At 45.5% G+C, this 19,273-nt stretch overlaps 1 protein-coding gene across 12 annotated transcripts in view; it reads right to left on the minus strand.

The window, feature by feature from the left end:
- The window catches only part of MEF2A (myocyte enhancer factor 2A), a 674,395-nt gene that overhangs the window by 427,495 nt on the left and 227,627 nt on the right, over positions 1 to 19,273 (minus strand). For 11 of the 12 annotated variants that reach the window (XM_069625048.1, XM_069625045.1, XM_069625042.1 and 8 more), the window contains one exon: positions 11,875 to 12,075. In XM_069625048.1, the coding sequence (XP_069481149.1) occupies positions 11,875 to 11,928 (54 nt within the window). In that variant the 5' untranslated portion in view covers positions 11,929 to 12,075. Of the gene's footprint in view, positions 1 to 11,874; positions 12,076 to 19,273 lie in introns of those variants that run through there. The other variant, XM_069625050.1, reaches the window with a different exon arrangement.

A 19,273-nucleotide genomic window follows, 5' to 3' on the forward strand; every position in this document is an offset into this window, starting at 1 on the left:
ACATACCTGGATAGAATTTCCCAACAACAGGGAAATCATCATAGACGAGGCAGGTATTGGAAATAGAACTTACAAAAAATAACAATAGTAAAATCCTAAAATGTGGGCAGCTGAAAATCTTAATCAAGGATTTCGTAGAAATGGAACAGGAATTTTGAAAAAGGTTTTCCATTTATTGAAGAAAAAAGCGAAATAACAGAACATACATTTGCCAGGATTATGGCGGAACACATCAAATGCTAGAGGAGAAAACGGATGATACAAGTGCTGAAATGCAGAGCACAAAGTGTATACCACACATCCATGATACCCAATCAGCAAGACCTGGATATACTGTGGTTAATCAAGAGGTCTTTGCACATATGACAGTTCATTACGCTACACAAATGCTTTATTAGATGTGGTTTAAGACAGACCGTTGATGTGTGTGCAACATAAAACAACCCTACACAATTTCTAGATACTAAAGGGCATCCAATTCGTCTTTGAAAATAGTATGTAGATGTTGGTCCCCCATAGAGAAAGATAACGCAAGGGGATGTATTCTCATGCTATCATGCACCTTTAAAAACCTTTCACCCTGAATAGACTTCGAAAAAGATATTTGACCTGGATGACCTAAAACACATGAGATTCCGTGGCCAACCCAAACACAAGACATTGCCCAATATGTACTAAGAAAAACGTGCTCTGTACTTGCAGAACACAGGAGGCACCTAGTAATCATTGTTCATTAATGGACTGCATTTACCGGTTATGTTTGTTGGTCTGGCTAGGATACTAAATGATGCAATGGCAAAATGCCTTGGGTCTAAATCACTGTCAACTACACATACCAGGACCAGTGGCTGGAATTAAACTGAAACATTCTGATTGTGAAGGATCTTTTTGCAGCTGTTTTGACATTTGTTAATGTTGGGCAAGACCAGAGAACTCAGGGCTAAAGAAAGGTATAGTGCGGCGGTGGATGCACTATAGTTACGTTCAGTATCAAGTTTCATGAGATACCCGATTATTGAATTGCTAATAGCTTTTGACTTGCATGGCAGATTTGGCTGATATTTTGTAAAATTATAGATACATTTTTCCTGCAGCAGAGACATTTCAGAATTGAAAAAAGCTGCAATGTATTGTTTTGTTTGTTGCAAGAGCTAACCAGCACTATAGGTATAACCGGGTTAGCCGAAAACGTAAAGTGGGAAAAATGCCATTTGGAGGAAGAAAAGGGAGGAAATTTCATCAGACTAACCAGGCTTAGCATAAAAAAAGTGAAGTGTTTTAAAATATACAGTGGGCACGGCCAAAGGCCCTGGCTAGTAGACCTGAAAGACATGTATAGTGGGTGCAATAGAAACCTTTTGGGGGAACATGTACAGTGGACAGGGCCAAAGGCAATGACTAGTGGGCCGGTAGGGTTATAAAATATACAGTGGGCATGGCCACTTAGTGGGTCCAAAAGAAACATATATGGGGAACATGTACAGAGGACATGGTTGAAGACCATGTCCACTGGCCATGACTGAAGGACATGGCTAATGGACCATAAAAAAAAAAGGTATAACAAAACACTTGAAATTCACGGAAAAAGCCTTAGTTAAGGTGCAGCTAATTTGTGCAGATTTACCGCAACACTACTCTTGAAATTCAGAGGATGTGGGAAGTCATGACCAGCTTAGCTCGGCGCGTTCCACTTAAGAACATACATATTATAAGAGAAGGGATTCACAATGACATGCACAATGACATTAGGGGGGACATAGCTATGGGAGACATCAACGGGAGTGTGCAGAATTAAGGTGCTCATGACATCCCACATCTGCTAAATTCCAAGGATTTTTGTTACATTAAATCTGAGCACCTTCACTAGGGTTTTTTTCCGTATATATGATAATCCATTTAAGCCAAGGCACATCTCACACACTGCCACCTAATAGCCATCACTGGAACTTCACCTCCAGTTCAAAGCCACATCAGCAAGGCATTGTGGGTTTGAAAATTAGTCCAGATGCAAGCTTTCTGCTCCAGGAAATTGGTTCCATCTTAAACGCCTGTAGTACTTTATACATAGCTTTATCAACCCAAGACAGACATTACTCAAGGCTGACCGACAGCCAACTACATACCTGGTTTCACCCTTATTAGGGATCATCAGTGCAGTATACCCTTGACAGCCTTGTGGTTGGAGAATTGCGGCATGTTTCCAAAACACTAATAAGTTCTGGTGGGTTTAAAAAGGCTTGGCAAAAAACCTTTCCCCTGAAATGTGAAAGTAGGCTAATCCATTTTAGCTAAGTCACACATGCCACAATGTAGCCATCGCTGGAAATTTACCTCCAGTTCAGAGCCACATCAAAGCCACATCAGCAAGGCATTTTGGGTATCTAGTCATTTGGCAGCCTTGAGAAATGTCTGTCCTGGATTGATTGAGCTATGTATAAAGTCGCACCACCTAGTAGCTTGAATTTGGGCTAATTTGCATACCCATAACGCCTTGCGGATGTGGCTCTGAACTGGAGGTGGACTGGCTATGAGGTGCCATTGTAGCATGTGCGACTGGTTTCAAATGGATGAACTACATACTACATCACTCTAGAGGGGTTGAAAGGACACAATGGTTAAGTGTAACCCAGAGGAGTTGGAAGGGAAGACTTCAGTGTAGTCTGAATTCCATGCCTTGTGTACGCTTTGGTATCTCAGGTAGGTAGGCACCAGATGAACCTAATGCTACGTTATAAAGTATTTGTACTGCGCTCTTCACCACCGGAGTGATCTTACTGCGCCTTGTCCGATGGAGCTTGAACAAGAAATGTATTTGTTCTAATGTTTTATGAAACTGAGCTTTCAAATAAGCATATATTACATTACTCACCGTAATCTTATTTCTGATGCTTGTATCTGCTTAGATTCACATGCTGTGCATAGGCTGAAATCTAGTGGAAGCTGCAGAGTATTACAGTTTTTTTTTCGACACTCGAAAATGGGCGTCGACACAGGGCATGACAGTAATACTATCCCTAGTGTGACGTTCACTGTACCCATGATCCCTCACGCGTGTAGGACCCTCAGATTGTATTTTTTCTGACATGAGATAGCATGAGGAGTAGCACGAGTACAGATTATCCAAGCAGATAGAAGGAAGATAAGACTACAAGCATCCATGTGCCTTCTCTCAGAGGGGAGGAAGGGTGGGTCGCATGTGAATCTAAGCAGATACAAGCATCAGAAATACGATTACGGTGACTAATGTATCCCTTCTGAGGCTTGTGGAATCTGCTTACATCACATTATGTGCATAGATTAGCGAGCAGTATTAAAAGAAGGAGGTGGGATGTGAGAAGGGTACTGAGCAAACAGATGTCTTAGAACCGCTTGTCCCACTTGGGTATCTGTCTTGGAATAAGAGTCAATGCAGTAGTGCTGAGTAAAAGTGTGAATAGAGCTCCAAGTAGTTGCTTTGCAAATGGTGTCAAGGTGTACATTTGCGATGAAAGCCAGAGTGGCCCCAATGCCTCTTGTAGAGTGGGCTCTTGGCGTGAAAGGCAGAGTTTGTTCAGAAAGGGAGAAACACAGCTGGATACAATTTACAATCCACTTAGAGGTGGCACCTTTAGAGACGCAATCTCCATCTCTGCCTGTAGCTATGGAGACAAACAGATGGTCTGTTTTTCTTAGCGGCCTGGTCTGGTCTACATAGTAGAGGACCGCTCTTCGCACATCTAGAGTGTGTAGTTTCAGCTCAGCAGAGCTCTTGGGTTCTTGGAAGGCCGGAAGCTCAATGGAGTGGTTAACGTGGAATATACTTAGGTGAGAACCTAGGGTGTGTAGGCAGAACCAGTTTATCCTTATGAACAGTAAAGAAAGGATCTTGCACTGACGGAGCCTGAATTTCACTGTCCCTTCTTATGGATGCAATGGCTACTAAGAAGGCTGTTTTATAGGTCAGGTGTTTGAGACTGGCTTTATGCATGGGTTCAAATGGTGGGCCCATGAGCTTAGCAAGCACCACATTAAGGTCCCAACCAGGTGGTGGGTTTGAAATTGGATGGTGGAGTCTCTTTACCCCTTCCATGAAGGTTCTAACCACTGGTACTTTCCACCACAAAGCCTTGCTGTGGGAAGTGGTGTAGGCTGATTGCGCTGCTAGATGTACCTTCATTGAGTTACATACCAGGCCTGCATCCAGCAGGTGGAGCATGTAGGTGAAAATATTGGAAGGAGTGCAATCAACTGGGTTGATTTGCTTATTCTGGCACCAGACAACAAATATTTTCCATTTATCATAGGAACAGTGCTTCGTGTACGGTTTCCTAGATTCCTTTAGGATGTCCATGCATCTCTGTGGTAAGTTGAGATGTCCAAACTCTGACTTCAGGAGGCATGCTGCCAGGTTCATTGAGTTAGGTTGAGGGTGCACTGTTTCTCCTTGGTGCTGGGACAGTAGGTTGTGCCAGCACGGGAGTCTGATGGGTTCGCACACAGCTAGTCTGCGTAGATGTGGGAACCACGGTTGCCTCGCCCACATTTAAGCAACTAGGATGAGCGTCATTGATTCCCTTTGCATCTTGTTAACCACCTTCCTCATGAGAGGGGTTGGTGGAAAAGCATAGGCAAACATCCCTGACCAGTCCATCCACAGGGCGTTCCCCTTGGAGTCTGGATGTGGGAACCTGGATGCGAATCCTGGACATTGTCTGTTTTCGCTTGTGGCGAATAGATCTGTAGTGGGGAAACCCCACTGTGAGAAGATGTCTTCTACGACTTCTCTGTGTAGACACCATTCGTGTTCTACTGGTAGGAGATCTCTGCTCAAAGCGTCTGCTAGTGAATTGAGATTCCCTGGAACATGTTGCGTCTGAGTGCCCATATCCAAATTTTCTGGGCAAGCTTGGACAGATTTGGTGAACAAGTCCCTCCCTGTTTGTTTAGGTAAAACATTGCTGTCGTGCTGTCTTGTTAGGATCTGCACTGTTGGGTTCAACAGGTGGGGCTCGAACATTCGAAGCGCTCTGAATACTGCCAGGAGCTCTAGCAGAAGGATATTATTCTTGGCCACTGTGTGAGACCAGAGCCCCTGAGCTGTGTGGCGAAGGACGGGTGCTCCCCACCCTGACAGGGATGCATCTGTAGTGACTACAGCCTGTACTTCTGGATCGTAAAAGGGTTTCCCCTTTGACAGGTTCTCTTGTCCACCAGTGAAGACTTTGTACCAGTGTTGGCAAAACGACCACTAGATCGTCCCACTGACCACTTGCCTGAGACCACCGTTTCGCCAACCATTCTTGCATGGGACGCATGCGCAGGCGCGCCTGGGGGACCAGGTAAATACAGCGCATTGCTTTGCGCACCGTTATCTGGCGACCGGGCTGATATAGAGGAATTTGCAGTAGTAGATTCCGAGTTCTTTCCTCTGATGGAAAGGCCAACCCCTCTTGAGTGTCTAGGACAGCTCCTAGGAACTGTTTGGAGGTGCTTGGCACCAGGCTTGATTTTTTCTCGTTTATGGAGAAACCCAATTCGAAAAGGAGGTCAATCGTTCTTTGAATGTTTGAACTGCAAATTACTGGGGTTTCCCCCATGATGAGCCAGTCGTCCAGGTAAGGGTACACTGGGATCGACTCCCTGCGTAGATGTGCCGCCGTCACCGCCAGAACCTTGGTGAATACCCTTGGAGCCGAGGCTATACCGAAGGGCAGCACCTTGAACTGGTAGTGCTGACTGTCCATTTTGAAGCACAAGAATCTTCTGTGCGCTGGGAACATGGAATATGAAAATAGGCATCTTTCATGTCCAATGTTGCCATGTAATCCCCCTTTTTTAGGAGGGGGATTACCTCTTGGAGAGTGATCATGTGAAATTTTTGGGGCTTGACATACTTGTTTGCAGGGCTTAAGTCAAGAACTGGACGCATTGTCAAATCTTTTTATTTTTTTTGGCACAAGGAAGTAAGTTGAATAAATACCCTTGTTTACCTGTTTGCCCGGGACTAGTTCGAACGCGTCCTTTTCTAGAAGATTGACGATCTCATGGAGGAGGATCTTTTGGTGGTCCAAGGAATATACTTTTTTGTCATGGGGAGTGGTTTCGGAGACGCTCAAGCAGTTCTATGCAGTATCCTGCAGCACTGTGGACAGCACCCATCTGTCTGATGTGATCCCTTCCCAAGCATGGGTGAAGTTGGTAATGTGTCCCCCTACTGGAGATGCGTGGGAAGGGACCCTGATTGCGGCGTCACTGTTTTGCGGGAGGCGTGCCGCCTCTGCTGGGGCTGCCTCTGCCCTTACCACAGCCACTCTTGTTACCACTGTTGTAACTTTAAGTAGACTGCTGTTTGTTACCCCATGATGTACCCTGCACCTGAGAATAGTTAGAGTCTCTGTGAATTTTGGCCGCGTGGGCGACAAAAATTACCATTCCCTCTTTGATTAGGGGGCTTGTTGGTCAACTGTCCCAGGGATTTCAGAGTCTCATACTCCTCTTTGGCTTTTTTTAATGTGTCCTCTACCACCTTGCCAAACAGTAGATTAGGCTCCACTGGCATGTCGATTAAGGATGCTGGTGTCTCGGGTTTAAACCCCGACTGTCTTAACAAAGCATGCCTCTTAATGACAGTGTCCTCTGCTATAAGCCTGCCGGCGTTATCCGCGGCATCAAAGGTTGCTTTAAGGATGCAACTGGACACAGCTCTCCCCTCTGACGCAACCTGTGCCAACTGGCTCTTTAAAGGTTCCAGTGCGGAGTCGATGAGTGCAGCAACTTGCTCCCACTGGTGGCAGTTGTAACTGGCCAGCAGAGTGGTGGAGTTGGCAATCCTTGCCTGGTAGGCGGAAATGGAGGCCATCTTCCTTCCCAACCCGTAGATCTTCTTGCTCTCCTTATCGGGGGAGCCTCAGACGATGATAGGGGCATTTCCGCCCTCTTCCGGGTATTAGTCACTACCAGGGAGTCAGGTTTCAGTTGCCCCCTTATGTAAAGCGGGTCTGACTGGGCTGGCCTGAAGAATTTTTCGATTCTGGGGTTTCTGCCCTGGTGAGATTAGGATTGAGAAGGGAAGGATTAATTCTCCTTTGTATAGACTTGAGAATTGGCATGGTCTGGGCAATGGGTTTCTTTTCTACTACTAGTTCCTCTGCAAAGTCCCTCTCCTCCTGTGCTCCCCGAGTGTCTATGCGGAAGTGTTCTGCCGTTCTAGACAAAACCTCATTTAGGGGAGGTTGGTTGTCGACTAGAGAGTTGGTAACCTGAGGTTCTTTGCCTACCGAGGAGTCTATTCTGTAGACTTCTGGGTCATCTTCCTCCTCCTCCTCCTCTTCTTGGTCCTCTTCATCCCCATAGTAGTCCACCCCTGTTTGGTCATCCAAAGTGCCCAAGTCTGGATCCTCATCTTGAGGAGGGTCCTCACGATACTGGGTGTGTAAGGCTGGATGTAAAAAGGGTCTGAAGATCGAACTTGCGTTGGGGTCTCAAACCGAGGTTTCTTACCAGGGAGCTGCGTGTCCCTAGATCCTGGGGGAGTAGCACTGTCAGAGTTATAGGTGAGGAAGTGTTCTGGGTTCTTGGAGTAGAAGTCTGCTAGGGAGGAAATTCTAGACATAACCCTGTCTATGTCTTCACTGGTCCATTCCTTGGAGCTGGGAAGGACCTTTACTTGAGAGGGTTCCCCCTCTATGACTAGACTGGACATATGGGCTTGTGCAGGGGTCCTGGCCTGTTTATCAGAAGACTTAGAACTGTCTTTATGTACCTGTGGTGCAGAAGAAGGCTGAGATGGTTTCTTCTGTTGTTTTTCCCCCTCCCCATGAGTGGAAGAGTGCTTTCCTGGTGTTTTCACCTTCTCAGAGCTTTTCGACGTCTGGCGTCGAGATTCGGAGGTAGTGTCCCTTTCCTTAGAGAGAGGACGTTGGGAAAGGGGAGCAGCCGTCGAGCAGTCTGTTGACGCCGACTCCTGGAGTGCGGCCTGGGGATGGAGGTCGGCTTCGTCTTCCGACGATCGTACCTCCATGACTTTGGTGAGTGAGGCACCCTTGGCAACAGTGGATGGTTGCCTGGTGTCATGCAGCGATCTTGACCGAGAACGCCCAGAGGACACCGATTCGATGGACCGTTCTTTGTGTGCCTCTTTCCGAGAACTCAACACGCACGTCGAGTCTCCGTTGGACTTCGAGTGTTTAGTGGAAGTGGTGTGGATAGCGCTCGCGTCACCGGGTGTGTTCCCCATAGCTGCCCTTCCGGACAACTTTCCGAGGTCGGGGACTTGCGCTTGGCTGTCTTTCAATGCCACATTGCCCTCGCTGTCCGAAAGTACGGCATCGCTACCATCACTGAAGGTGCCCTTGCTTCCATGGCCTCAAGTTGACTGGCGTGGTGGGCCCAACGTTTGGTCTAACGGTCCTTTAGAGTCTTAGCCTTGAACCAGCTACACGCTCTGCAGTTCGCCTCGGGGTGGTCCCTCGGCAAGCAGAGGTTATAGGTGGCGTGTCTGTCAACCCAAGGGTACTTGCAGTTGCACTTGGGGCAAAATTGGAAAGGGGTACCCTCCATACGCACCCTGTGGCAGAGGGCTACTGTGTGTAGGAATATATATATAAATATATGTGAGTGTAGAGTATGTACCACCCCCCACTCTCCCTACTTGTAGGGCCAAGGCCAGAGGCCTTCCAAGGCACAGGCCGAGGTCAGAGGCCTCCCGAACCCCAAAGTCCATCGTTCAGCTCTCGACGGTTGTTTTCTTCTCCGGGCCGGCGTCAAGCTTCGAAATTCGATGACTCGATGTGGGAATGGAAGAAACAGGGAACTATTATAATATTAGCAAAATTATGGCTAGAACCAGGGAACTCCGCGGTATCCTTCCGTCAAGTATGGCGGAAGAAAACAATCTGAGGGTCCTACACGCGTGAGGGATCATGGGTACAGTGGACGTCACACTGGGGATAGTATTACTGGCACGCCCTGTGTCGACGCCCATTTTAGAGTTTCGAAAAACAAACTGTAATGCTCTGCAGCTTCCACTAGATGTCGGCCTAAGGACAGCATGTGATCTAAGCAGATTCCACAAGCTATATATATATATATGATAGATTGATTACAGTCAACAATTAATATCTATAAACAGGAAAATGATTGTATTAACAGATTACAGCTGGGCAGTAATGCACATTTCTGGTCAAAGTCACTTGCAGATAACAATATTGCCCCTTTTTAGATTTTGACCATTGCTGGAAACCAAGAATGAAAAGCTGGAACTTGCACGGCACTTTTACTAAACATGTATAAGCAGCCAGCCAGCCTGTCTAAAAACAGACCTTCATTAAGCGGCTTGAAACAAAGTACGGACTGAACAGACAGTATTGATTCGTTTTTGTTTGACAGTGTGGGTACTTAACATGCTCGTGAAAGTGGCAACCAGAATACTATTGGCAGCAGGTGAGACATGCTACACAAATGGGCTTCAGGGGCTGATTGGCAGGAGGCATGGCCATCGTCAGTCGTCCGCACATCATATTCCCTATGCACGAATCGTTGCAGTGGCCGTCCACAATTGCCTTCGTAGAATACTTGAGGAAAGTAAGGTCTGTGTATGGCAGCCAGCCATGTAAAAGCTTTCAAACGTGCTTATTGCAGGTCAGTTGCAACATCACTAATGGCTTGTAGTAAGAAAATGACATCACTACTGCTCTGAAATCAGTGATTCGGCTTTAGGTGTGACGTCAGAATGCCTCTTGCTTGAGCCAGCAGAGGGCAGAATTGCAGCTGTGGCTGCAGCACTTAATGAAAGCCATGACCAGCTTTTTAACTTGCGCTCTTGTAAATTAGCATTCTGCGCCACTGTACAGCCATAGATAAGGAAGGCTAACGCACGGTAACGCAGAGCAAGAATCTGCAGGGCATTACTTATTTTAAAGCACAAAACAAAAACGTTTTTAGTTACATTTTATTCAAATATTTGAACTTACATATATGTATTTTAAATCCAGATTCAACATTGAGTATATTCATCAGCAACTAGAAGATCTCATACACTACAGGTATTCCAGGTGGTGACTGTATTATAAGGAATATAATACCCCCGAACATGCATACAAAAATACGGACAGTCACTTGGGCCTAGTTCCTCCATTTGCTCACGGAACTTCTCGCCACTTGCAATATCCTTAGAACGTAAGGTAGGGGGTACTTTATCGCACATAGTAAATGGAAAATGATGTTATTTTTGCATAACAGTTTAGGAAAGTGCTTAATAAAGATGGCTAGCTGTGGCCAGGCGGATGAAGAACGGAACCAGCCTCATTAGCAGGAGCACGTGAAACAGGGCTTTTCCCCATCTGACCGCCGAGCCCTTTTTCTCAGTTGCTCAGTTGCCCAGTAACTCTACTCCAGCAAGGCGGTTTCCCAGAGGGAATATTCTGCAGACAGTACATATTCCATAACCATGCTGCAAGTATTGATTGAAGAAAATCCTACTATATGTAAAAGGATATTGCAAGTTACCTTGAAGATCTGACCCCTTAGTATCTCTGTTCACTAATGAAAGGGAGAGATCATATGGTCGCCAAACGTGAGCGACTTGCTGCTCCCAGAGTCATTTTCTATATCGCCCTGACTCGTCAATGGCCAAGCGCTGCATAAGATTAAGGGATGCGTGTGTGCGGGTTGGGACTGGATGGCTGTGGGTAGGTGTGCCAAATGTTAACAAGGACAGTGTGAAAGAATACCATGTGAATATGGGGAATGTCTAAAAAGTACCCCGATGAAGCCCATGGCTTGCACCTCTTTTGTCTCATCTGAAATAGAAAATGGAAAAATATGTGATTGCTCTGTTTTTATATCAACAATATGAGCAGGCCAACAGAGGACAGAAAGTGGAAAGAATTCCACTTTAAACGATACCAGTGTTCAAGGTGATCGGAGATATGCGTCAAATAGGAGTTATTTCGGGTAAGTTAATCTGTGATGGGGGAAATGTAGCATCCCACCCTCTGACAAGTCCGGCCCTATTGGCTTACGCTGTTGCCCTACACTAAAAAAACAATGCCCTATGAACAGAAAACCGACCTCAGATTACTAGATGAGGTAAAAATAGATACTAAACGTTACACCCAATATTTCTAATTCACAAGGCGAAGTATACGAGCATGCATACAATTCTTTGATTTGATCCCGTTTGATGTTTGTGGAACAACCTCAATTCGCATAGGGGTGCGCGTGGCCTTGTATACTGGCTAGTAGCCAAAAAGGCAAACATTTTGCACCCTGCATAGGGGGTCTTACAATGCAGCAGAGGATTTCCCATAATATTCATAATTGCGTTCTAGGGGGCGAGGCTTATTTACAGGATTGTATATAGCATGAACCATCTCTAAACCTTCACCTACTCATCTGTACAGTCTGAGGAGTAATTGCATAAGCCTCAGCGAGCTGCAGAAAGCAATAGGTGAAAGATTATACACAAATGATGGAATGAAAGTAAAGCAGAAAAGAAGCTCAAGGTCTTTCGGGAGGGATTGGTAGGCTACGTAAAGACGTGTATGGAAGATAAGAGCATCATAACTAGTAAGGCTAGACAGACCCTTCCTTCCGCTAAGCAGCACACCAGCCATTTAAACTTCTCATGACAATCAGGCAAACAATGGCAACACAAACATACTCCTGAACAGAGATGGGTACCAACAGGCACATAGCAGGTTCCCATCTAGTACCATTAGCATAGCTCGAAGGATATGTGCGGGACAGTGCTACCAGCACCATAGGAAGGAGCTCTAGTGTATTACTGCCCGATTTGTATGGGAATACATATATTACTATCGGAGTGTGATAAATACGTATGCTAACATTATACAGTTTGTGGTTTGGGTCCACTATTGTTTGCTTATGCCTCACCTGTCTGTTCCGTTCATCCATGATCCGCGTGATCTGAATTTTCTTCCTTCCCATTTTCACGCGCTTATTCCTCAAGTTACAATCTGGAACAGTTTAAATCCAACAATGGTGGCTGTGCGGTTGCCTAACGCATGGTATAGTCTTATCCACAAGCTTCCGCTCCTACAATCCACAGAAGGATCCTAGTCCTGGTTACACAACCTAGAGACAGAAACATGGGAATGTTAAACCACAACGTGCCAATACATAATTGTGTCAATTAAACGGCAGGTCATCTGTAATTACAGAAGGTGGGTTCTTGTAATAGGAAATAATTATGCCGAAAAACAGTGGTATTGTGACATTTTAACCAATAGCAGTTTTGAAGCTAAAACACATGATGTACTTTGAGCAGGATCAACAGTTGATTCAGTCAGATGTCAAACCATTGTCTCCATCATAAGAAGTGTTCAGTATTTTTACAGCAAGCACATGGAGGTTTCTCGTCTACATTGTATTGACGCGGATGGGGGTTCCATGTATGGCCTAAAAGAAGGTGGGATTCAGGGACTTTTCAGGCCATGCCCACAAGTGAGCCCCCCCCCCTCCAAATGCCTTACCCAATTTAAAGCACTGCGGACAGTAGGCCAAAGACACAACCAAGTAAACCAGCAAACATTGGCAGAGCAAACCCAAACATCATTTTGTGCAACTCACGAACGTTCTGGATATGCAAGGGCGGAATTCATTTCCACCCAGTTAAAGAATATGATTGTCTTGCCCACTAGCAGGCTACTTCCAAAACCTAATCAATCTACACTAGCCCGCATTTCCAATTAAATCACTTCAAAGGGACAGACTCGTTATCCCACTCCTGATGTGTACAGAATAAATGCTTATGCGAGTTCACTACTGCTCGCATGAAGCCACCTGTGAGAACTGGAACCTTCGCCTTCGTGCCTGCGAGGGTTTATTTTACTTCCTGGAAAATCTTTGACAGCAAAGCAAGGAGCAGGCGGAGTTTGCCTGCGTAGCGAGGCCGCCCAGTCTTCTGGCACACGACATTCCAGCTGCCCACCAGCTGAGGCGTGTTTGATGTCAGAGTTCAGGAATTAATCAGAACTCTCTAGCCCCTGGAAGGGCCGAATCTAGGGCAAGATAAATCCTTTGGCAGCTCAGGGTGCACAATATCAATTAACAGGAGGGAGTACATCATCATCTAAGCTAGGGTGGCAAACGCCTCTTGCCACGGCCCTGCCCAATGTGCAATGATGCTTCTCTTTCGCAAAATGGGCCTCGGCGATCGATTCAGGATCTGTACAACGGCCTGTGGTTTCTCACACAAGGCCTCGATTCAATCCACGGGAATCCTCTACACCCAATGTCCCCCAACGTCTGCAAAAGGAGCCTGGTTTCTTGCAGTTTATATGAAACGGTTTTGGAGAAGACAAGGCTTTTCCCGTTTTTGCGGCATTACAAATACTAAAAAGTTAGTACCCGACATTTTAAATAAATATATTTAATCACAGCAAATAATATAGTTTACTAATCATCGGATTAGAAATGCCAGGGCGTACTTTAGAAGGTAGGTTATAGAACACATGCATCAGAACTGTATCCTAAGATGCTTGTATGCAAGTTTCATGATTGCGTTGCTGTCTTCTCGTCTTGGAGTAACACCATCTCTCATGCAAAGGGCGAGGAGACGTCGCCTCAGAATTGGTCGCTCAATCCACACCCCCCGAGTTTTTTCATTTAAACTCCCGGTCCTGGATTTGGGGAGAGGGTCGCAGAGTCGCATCTGGCAGTGCAGCGTGAGAGTGACCATCCACGTGCCAAGTAAGGCACAGAAGAAGGACTGCGATGCTGGTTCATCAACAGCGGGATTTTGCGGTCATACACCAAATAAAAGGTTAGTGGAATCAAACCATCAAGCTTTCAGTCAGAAGCCAGATGCATGAACAGGGTGTGTCCCGGACAGCTTGGGAAATGGTATCATTGCCAGGCCTGGATTATCAAACAGAGCCCCACCCCTTTACCCACTAGTGACGCGTAGTCACGGCAGCCACTATTTAACTGTAGTCACAAATGCATGCTGGTGGCCTGTCCTAGATTTAAAGTCTGAAAATCTGACCCTCTTATTGATGGTGGTGAACTCGAAAATGACAGCATGCACTCACAGTGCTGGCAAGAGAGATGCCACACATCTTGCTCTTTCATAACCTCCAATAGAAACCCACCCAGCACAGCTGCTGGAGGCGTGCATCACAGCAACATGTACATCTCCATGCACATCCCCAAACACCTGGGGCCTCCTTTCAAGTGCGGAAAAAAACAGTGGCAATGCAGTGGCGACTGTCATCACTGCATTACTGCTGCTTTACTGTACCACTGTACGATAACTTTGGTGGTGAGGCAGAGGCAAAAACCTCCAGCATTTTGCTGGAAGTCATTCTGCCTCCTTACTGCCAAATCGGTGGATTTACTAACAGTTGTAATTCCACCGAAATCCTGGACTCCATAAATGGGGACCCACACCACCACTTAATTTCACCGGACCAAGTGTCGGTAAAGGTTATTGCGTTTTGGCAGCACTCCGGTGGATTTAGCACCAGAATACCACCAAGCATGTAATGAGGCCCAAAGTCCCGAAAGCAGCCGAGAGAAAAAAGCAACTTTCACTTGGACACCGATGCACTGGCCCGTACATTTCCAGCACTCATCAACTCCCCAGCAACACATTCCACAGATCCAACAGTGGATTAGTACACTACAGGTCAATCAACACGGAAGGAAATGACCATCTGGGGAAATCATGTGTCGCCAGATGACAGTCTAATAATAGAATGACTGCAACCAATCGAAAGTGCTACCAGAGTTACTCCGAGAATTCTTGCATGTTTTCAGGACAGGCACACATTGCATTTGACTAAATATGTATTGGAGTTATTTGCATAGCCCGTAACTTGCCTGAAAACCTCACTGAATTGTTACTCTTGATAACCAGAGTAAGTTTACAACCTCTTCTGGCTTCAGAAACGAACATATTACTTGTCAGGCTAGGAATGAAAGGTCAGTTTGGTAGCAAGTTATCCCAAGGAACACGAGACAAATCTTCATAGAAAATAATGTAATATATTTCAAAGTAAGGGGCAGGATCTCTTGCAGCAAAGTGTGTTGTGCCATTGTGATAAAATGACTACTGCCCTGCAGGAGTACAGGAACGAGTGGTGTATAAAACCCGTACTCACTCCAGACTACTACTATTAAGCCTTCAGCAATGCTGTTCATTAATGTGAAACAGACAGCCCGAAAGATACCGCTTTTGCTTCTTGTGGTAAACTGGGCTGAGGGCCGGCTACACTGTTCAGGAGGGATGTGAGCTAGCAAAGAAGCAACCAAACAACAATACTGGGGTACCAAAATAAACAAACGTACTATCAAGTTTCTATATAAAGGAGACTTTAGAACTAAAAATACAAACCCGCTGATAAAAAAAATTAAAACACTAAAACCCACCACTGAAGAGAAGACACATAATATGCTGAATTTAAGATGAAAGCGGCACTGTAGGTTTAAAGATGGGGGGACCGGAAAGATTTTAAGCAGAAATGTTCAAGATCAATTAAGAGGTCTTTGAAAAGGTAAGGAGTGTGTGTCTTAAATGTCACTGGTGCCCCTGAATGCAGGCAAGGGGAACAGAATCAATACAGACACCTTTTAAGCTTTATTCTTGAGGCTCGACAGCATTGCTTTACAGTGAGTCAAGTCTGCATCGAGACGGTCAAGCCAATGGTTCCCAATGGATGGTGTGTGCTGGGGACCTGGGGACTGTCATGCTGGCTCGAAACCGTCCGGCAATGCGATGTTAGGTGTCAGAAGACCAGCTCAGCAGAGGTACATGTTTGAGCTATAGTTTTAAGCATTAAGCACTTATGAAAGGGAGTCCGCTTAGCAGAGCTCAGATTCAGAGGCAGAATTACCAGCATCGTTTTGGGTTACAAACAAGAAGACCCGCTAATTCTAGTGCCCCCTTACAGATGGCAGTGTGACCTAGTCCTCCACTAGATGGTTCTGCACCCTAGATTCAACATTTCACACCTCCGATCACATGAAGGTGTGCACAGAATGGGCCAAAGTATGCATCTGAATTTAAAACCAACTGACCAAATACATGGACATGCCCAAAGATGGCACTGAATCTTTGTAGAACTCCATTCTGGAGCTGCCAAAATAACCTAATATATATAAACACATACATAATAAGGTATGGAGTTGCACGACAAGAGAACTAGTGCAAACATACCATATAAACTATTATATTTATTCACACTTGCCTTTATGGCACTGAGCTGCACCCTCCAAACACTTGGACAATATCAAGAACCAGTTTACAGAGGAAGCTAAAAGAATGAAATCCTTACACTAGCAATAACAGCGCTCAGAAATTATAGTCAAACACTTTACTTAATAGCCAGGAATATAAGAGTCAGAATACCTCGGCGGATAAAACCTAATACAATTAAGAACCTCACACCACATTTTCCTGACCTTTAGGAGCAATCCTAGTCTTGCACTATTAGCCCGCTATTGCCAGTTTGTGAACTACAATGTTTCCCAGAGTAACATGATTGGGATACCAGCAAGGAAGCAAGTACTAAACAGAGTGCTGAATTTTAAACCAAAGAGCTCTAAACTCTGAAAGTATGTATGAAGACAAACCCTAAGTAATCAGGGGAGGCCGATTTAATCTATGCCTTCATAAACAGTCTGGTTCCAAACGGATTTAATACTGATGCAGATTAGTATGTATTTGAATAAATGTCACGCTTAAACCATATTCATTTCTGGACTCTTGATAGGATTGCGGTGCAACTTTCTAATGGCATAATTTCACTTATTCATTTTTTGGGACGTTTTAATGTATAATATTTAACTCCTCACGTAAGCAGTAAGGCTTTGATGCATCTCATTTAAAAACCATTTTCGTTTATTGTCAGTACTACCAATATGGCTGCTGTCCTTTGCCATTTTGGACGAGTAAGAGCGCACACAGTCTTTTTTGAACTGATCTTGTGCCTGCACTTATTAAGCAAGCTCGTAGAGTGATGAGAATCCTGATAAAGGGATCAGCCCAATGCATATGGATCCCTTGATGTTTAACCCTACACCGTTTATCTGAATAAATATGAAATGCGCTCCAAAATTATATATTTGGTAACAAATCATCGAACAGGATATCTTTGCCTTGATTTTTGTTTCATGAACTTCCAATGCATTTTCAGTGAAGCCATTGCTCCAGTTTGCTCGCTGTGTGTCGGAAGCATTTATCTGGTTAGGTTTTGGTAGTACAAGGGCCACTTATCAATTTTGCCAAACCCGAATTCAGTGCGTTTGGATGTTTGCATGGGCTGTTGCACATTGTGTTGCACTGGGTCCTCGATGTTCACACCATCTCTACGTGTTTCACTGTAGAGCGCAGAGCACTTGCAAACAGCACAAGGATTTCAAGTCCTGGCAGAAGAACAATGTGCTACAGCAAATCCCTGCATGGATAATATGTTACGTGTCCGCGATCCGTGACGTTCATTGTTTCATTCGCTTCTTGGCAACACCCCCCATGCAGCTCCCAAGGATAACAGCGCGCAGTGCTCAAGGGGATTAGCGCAGGCATACGCGCGAGGCCTTATGAGATTATACCACATTTCCATGGGGAAGCAGGTGATTCAGCGCAGAGTGATAGCTGCTCCGACATGTTTAGTTCTTCAGCAATTACACTCTGCATACAAGGGCTGCATGCCAAGTAAACAGTCTGGGTGCCTTACCTGCAGCGGGCCAGGAGTGGCAATTTTCCAGCTCCAAGTGAATTAAATGGGTGTAAGTCAGGCTAATAGAAATGTGGTGTGATTCCAAAACGGCACTGGGTGTCAAAGTGGAAGGTTACTCTGTGGTGGTTGTATCGAAAAACAAAAGCAGGCAAGGGTGCAGTGATCAATAAAAAAACAGGGACATTTTACCTACTGGCTAATTATCTGGAACTGCTGCGGCAGAGTCAATCGTGCCCACTGGACCCTGCCACAAGCGTGGCCTTAGCTGCCAACCCAGGCTTGGCTGCAGCTCAGCTACATTCACAACACAAACTGCTCACAAGTCAGGCAGCTGTGCGGCACAGCTTGGTGTGCTCTGGATTTAAACATCAGGAATCTGTTCAGATGTAACAGGAACATCATTAATTTAAAAAATATAGATATTTTATGCATTTTAACCCGGGCCCGCATACTCTCTGGTAGTGTAGCCATCTTAGGCAGTGACCCAACTGGGCCTGCAATTCAGGGATGTCAAATCATGCATATAAATCTTTTTCTTTCGCCAAAGATCTGCACATCAGAACAAAGAATTAACCTGATCAAAAGGTGTCCGAATTCCGAGACATAAAATTAATCCGTGACTTGGGCTATTCATGCTGCCCATCTCTGCCTCTGGTATCTAGGGGAAGCCTGACTGGCTCCACCGCTGGGTAGTCTCTTCTGCTTGAAAATCCATACTGGAGAACCCTGGGTGCTAAAACAATGGTATCAGAATGTACTACTGTCCAAGACCAGTGAAACTGAACACCAAGGAAATCACTGCTCACGGAATCACAACTTGGCCATCACACACAACTCGGACCTCTTGTATCCTTTGCGAAGGCTAAGCAGACACCACACAGGTGGAGGTAACCACCACCACTAAAACATAGGAACCCAGTACGAAATCAGTAAGAAGACGAGAAGCCAAGCAGAACAAAAAACTAAAATGCAGAAAGTTTATACATATTCACAAACTCCCTCTCAAGTCACTATTCACAAGGAGTCACTAGTCACAAGGAGCAGGGTAGTAAGGAGGACAAGAAGAGGTAAGACTGCTAAGACTTCGCTGGCATATAGAAGAGCAAGATTCCACCATAGAGTCCTGCACGGTACAGCGTGGTCCAATAAAGCTCTTGTGCGCTATGCTCAGCCCTCAGCATGCACATACTGCTCCGTCTGCGCTTCGCCGCAGGGCTTGTAAAGCTATAACAAGCGTGCCTCCTACTCCCAGCTCCTTCCAGACAGACAGGCTCTCCGCCCTTCACTGCGCTTCATCAAATCTGCAGTGAGGTGGAGGGCCATGGCTAGCGAGGCCCTGCATCACAGGATGAATAGCCCAATGTTGCTTTCACTTCATGTCTAGGCATACAAGCCAACATTATCCCTTATATTCGGGAGACTGTAGAACAGACCTGGTTTTAATTTTGCATTCTAGGACTTGTCCTGATTTTATAATGGAGAAGAACAAGTTACTTTCTTACCTGGTAACGTTCTTTCGATGGGATGGTCCGACGACGTATTCCATATCTATGACATGTAATCACCACAGCTGTGCTGCTTCGGAAACTTTT

This window comes from Ambystoma mexicanum, chromosome 11 (genome assembly GCF_040938575.1).
Source record: "Ambystoma mexicanum isolate Mex_15411 chromosome 11, UKY_AmexF1_1, whole genome shotgun sequence".
Lineage (NCBI taxonomy): Eukaryota > Metazoa > Chordata > Amphibia > Caudata > Ambystomatidae > Ambystoma > Ambystoma mexicanum.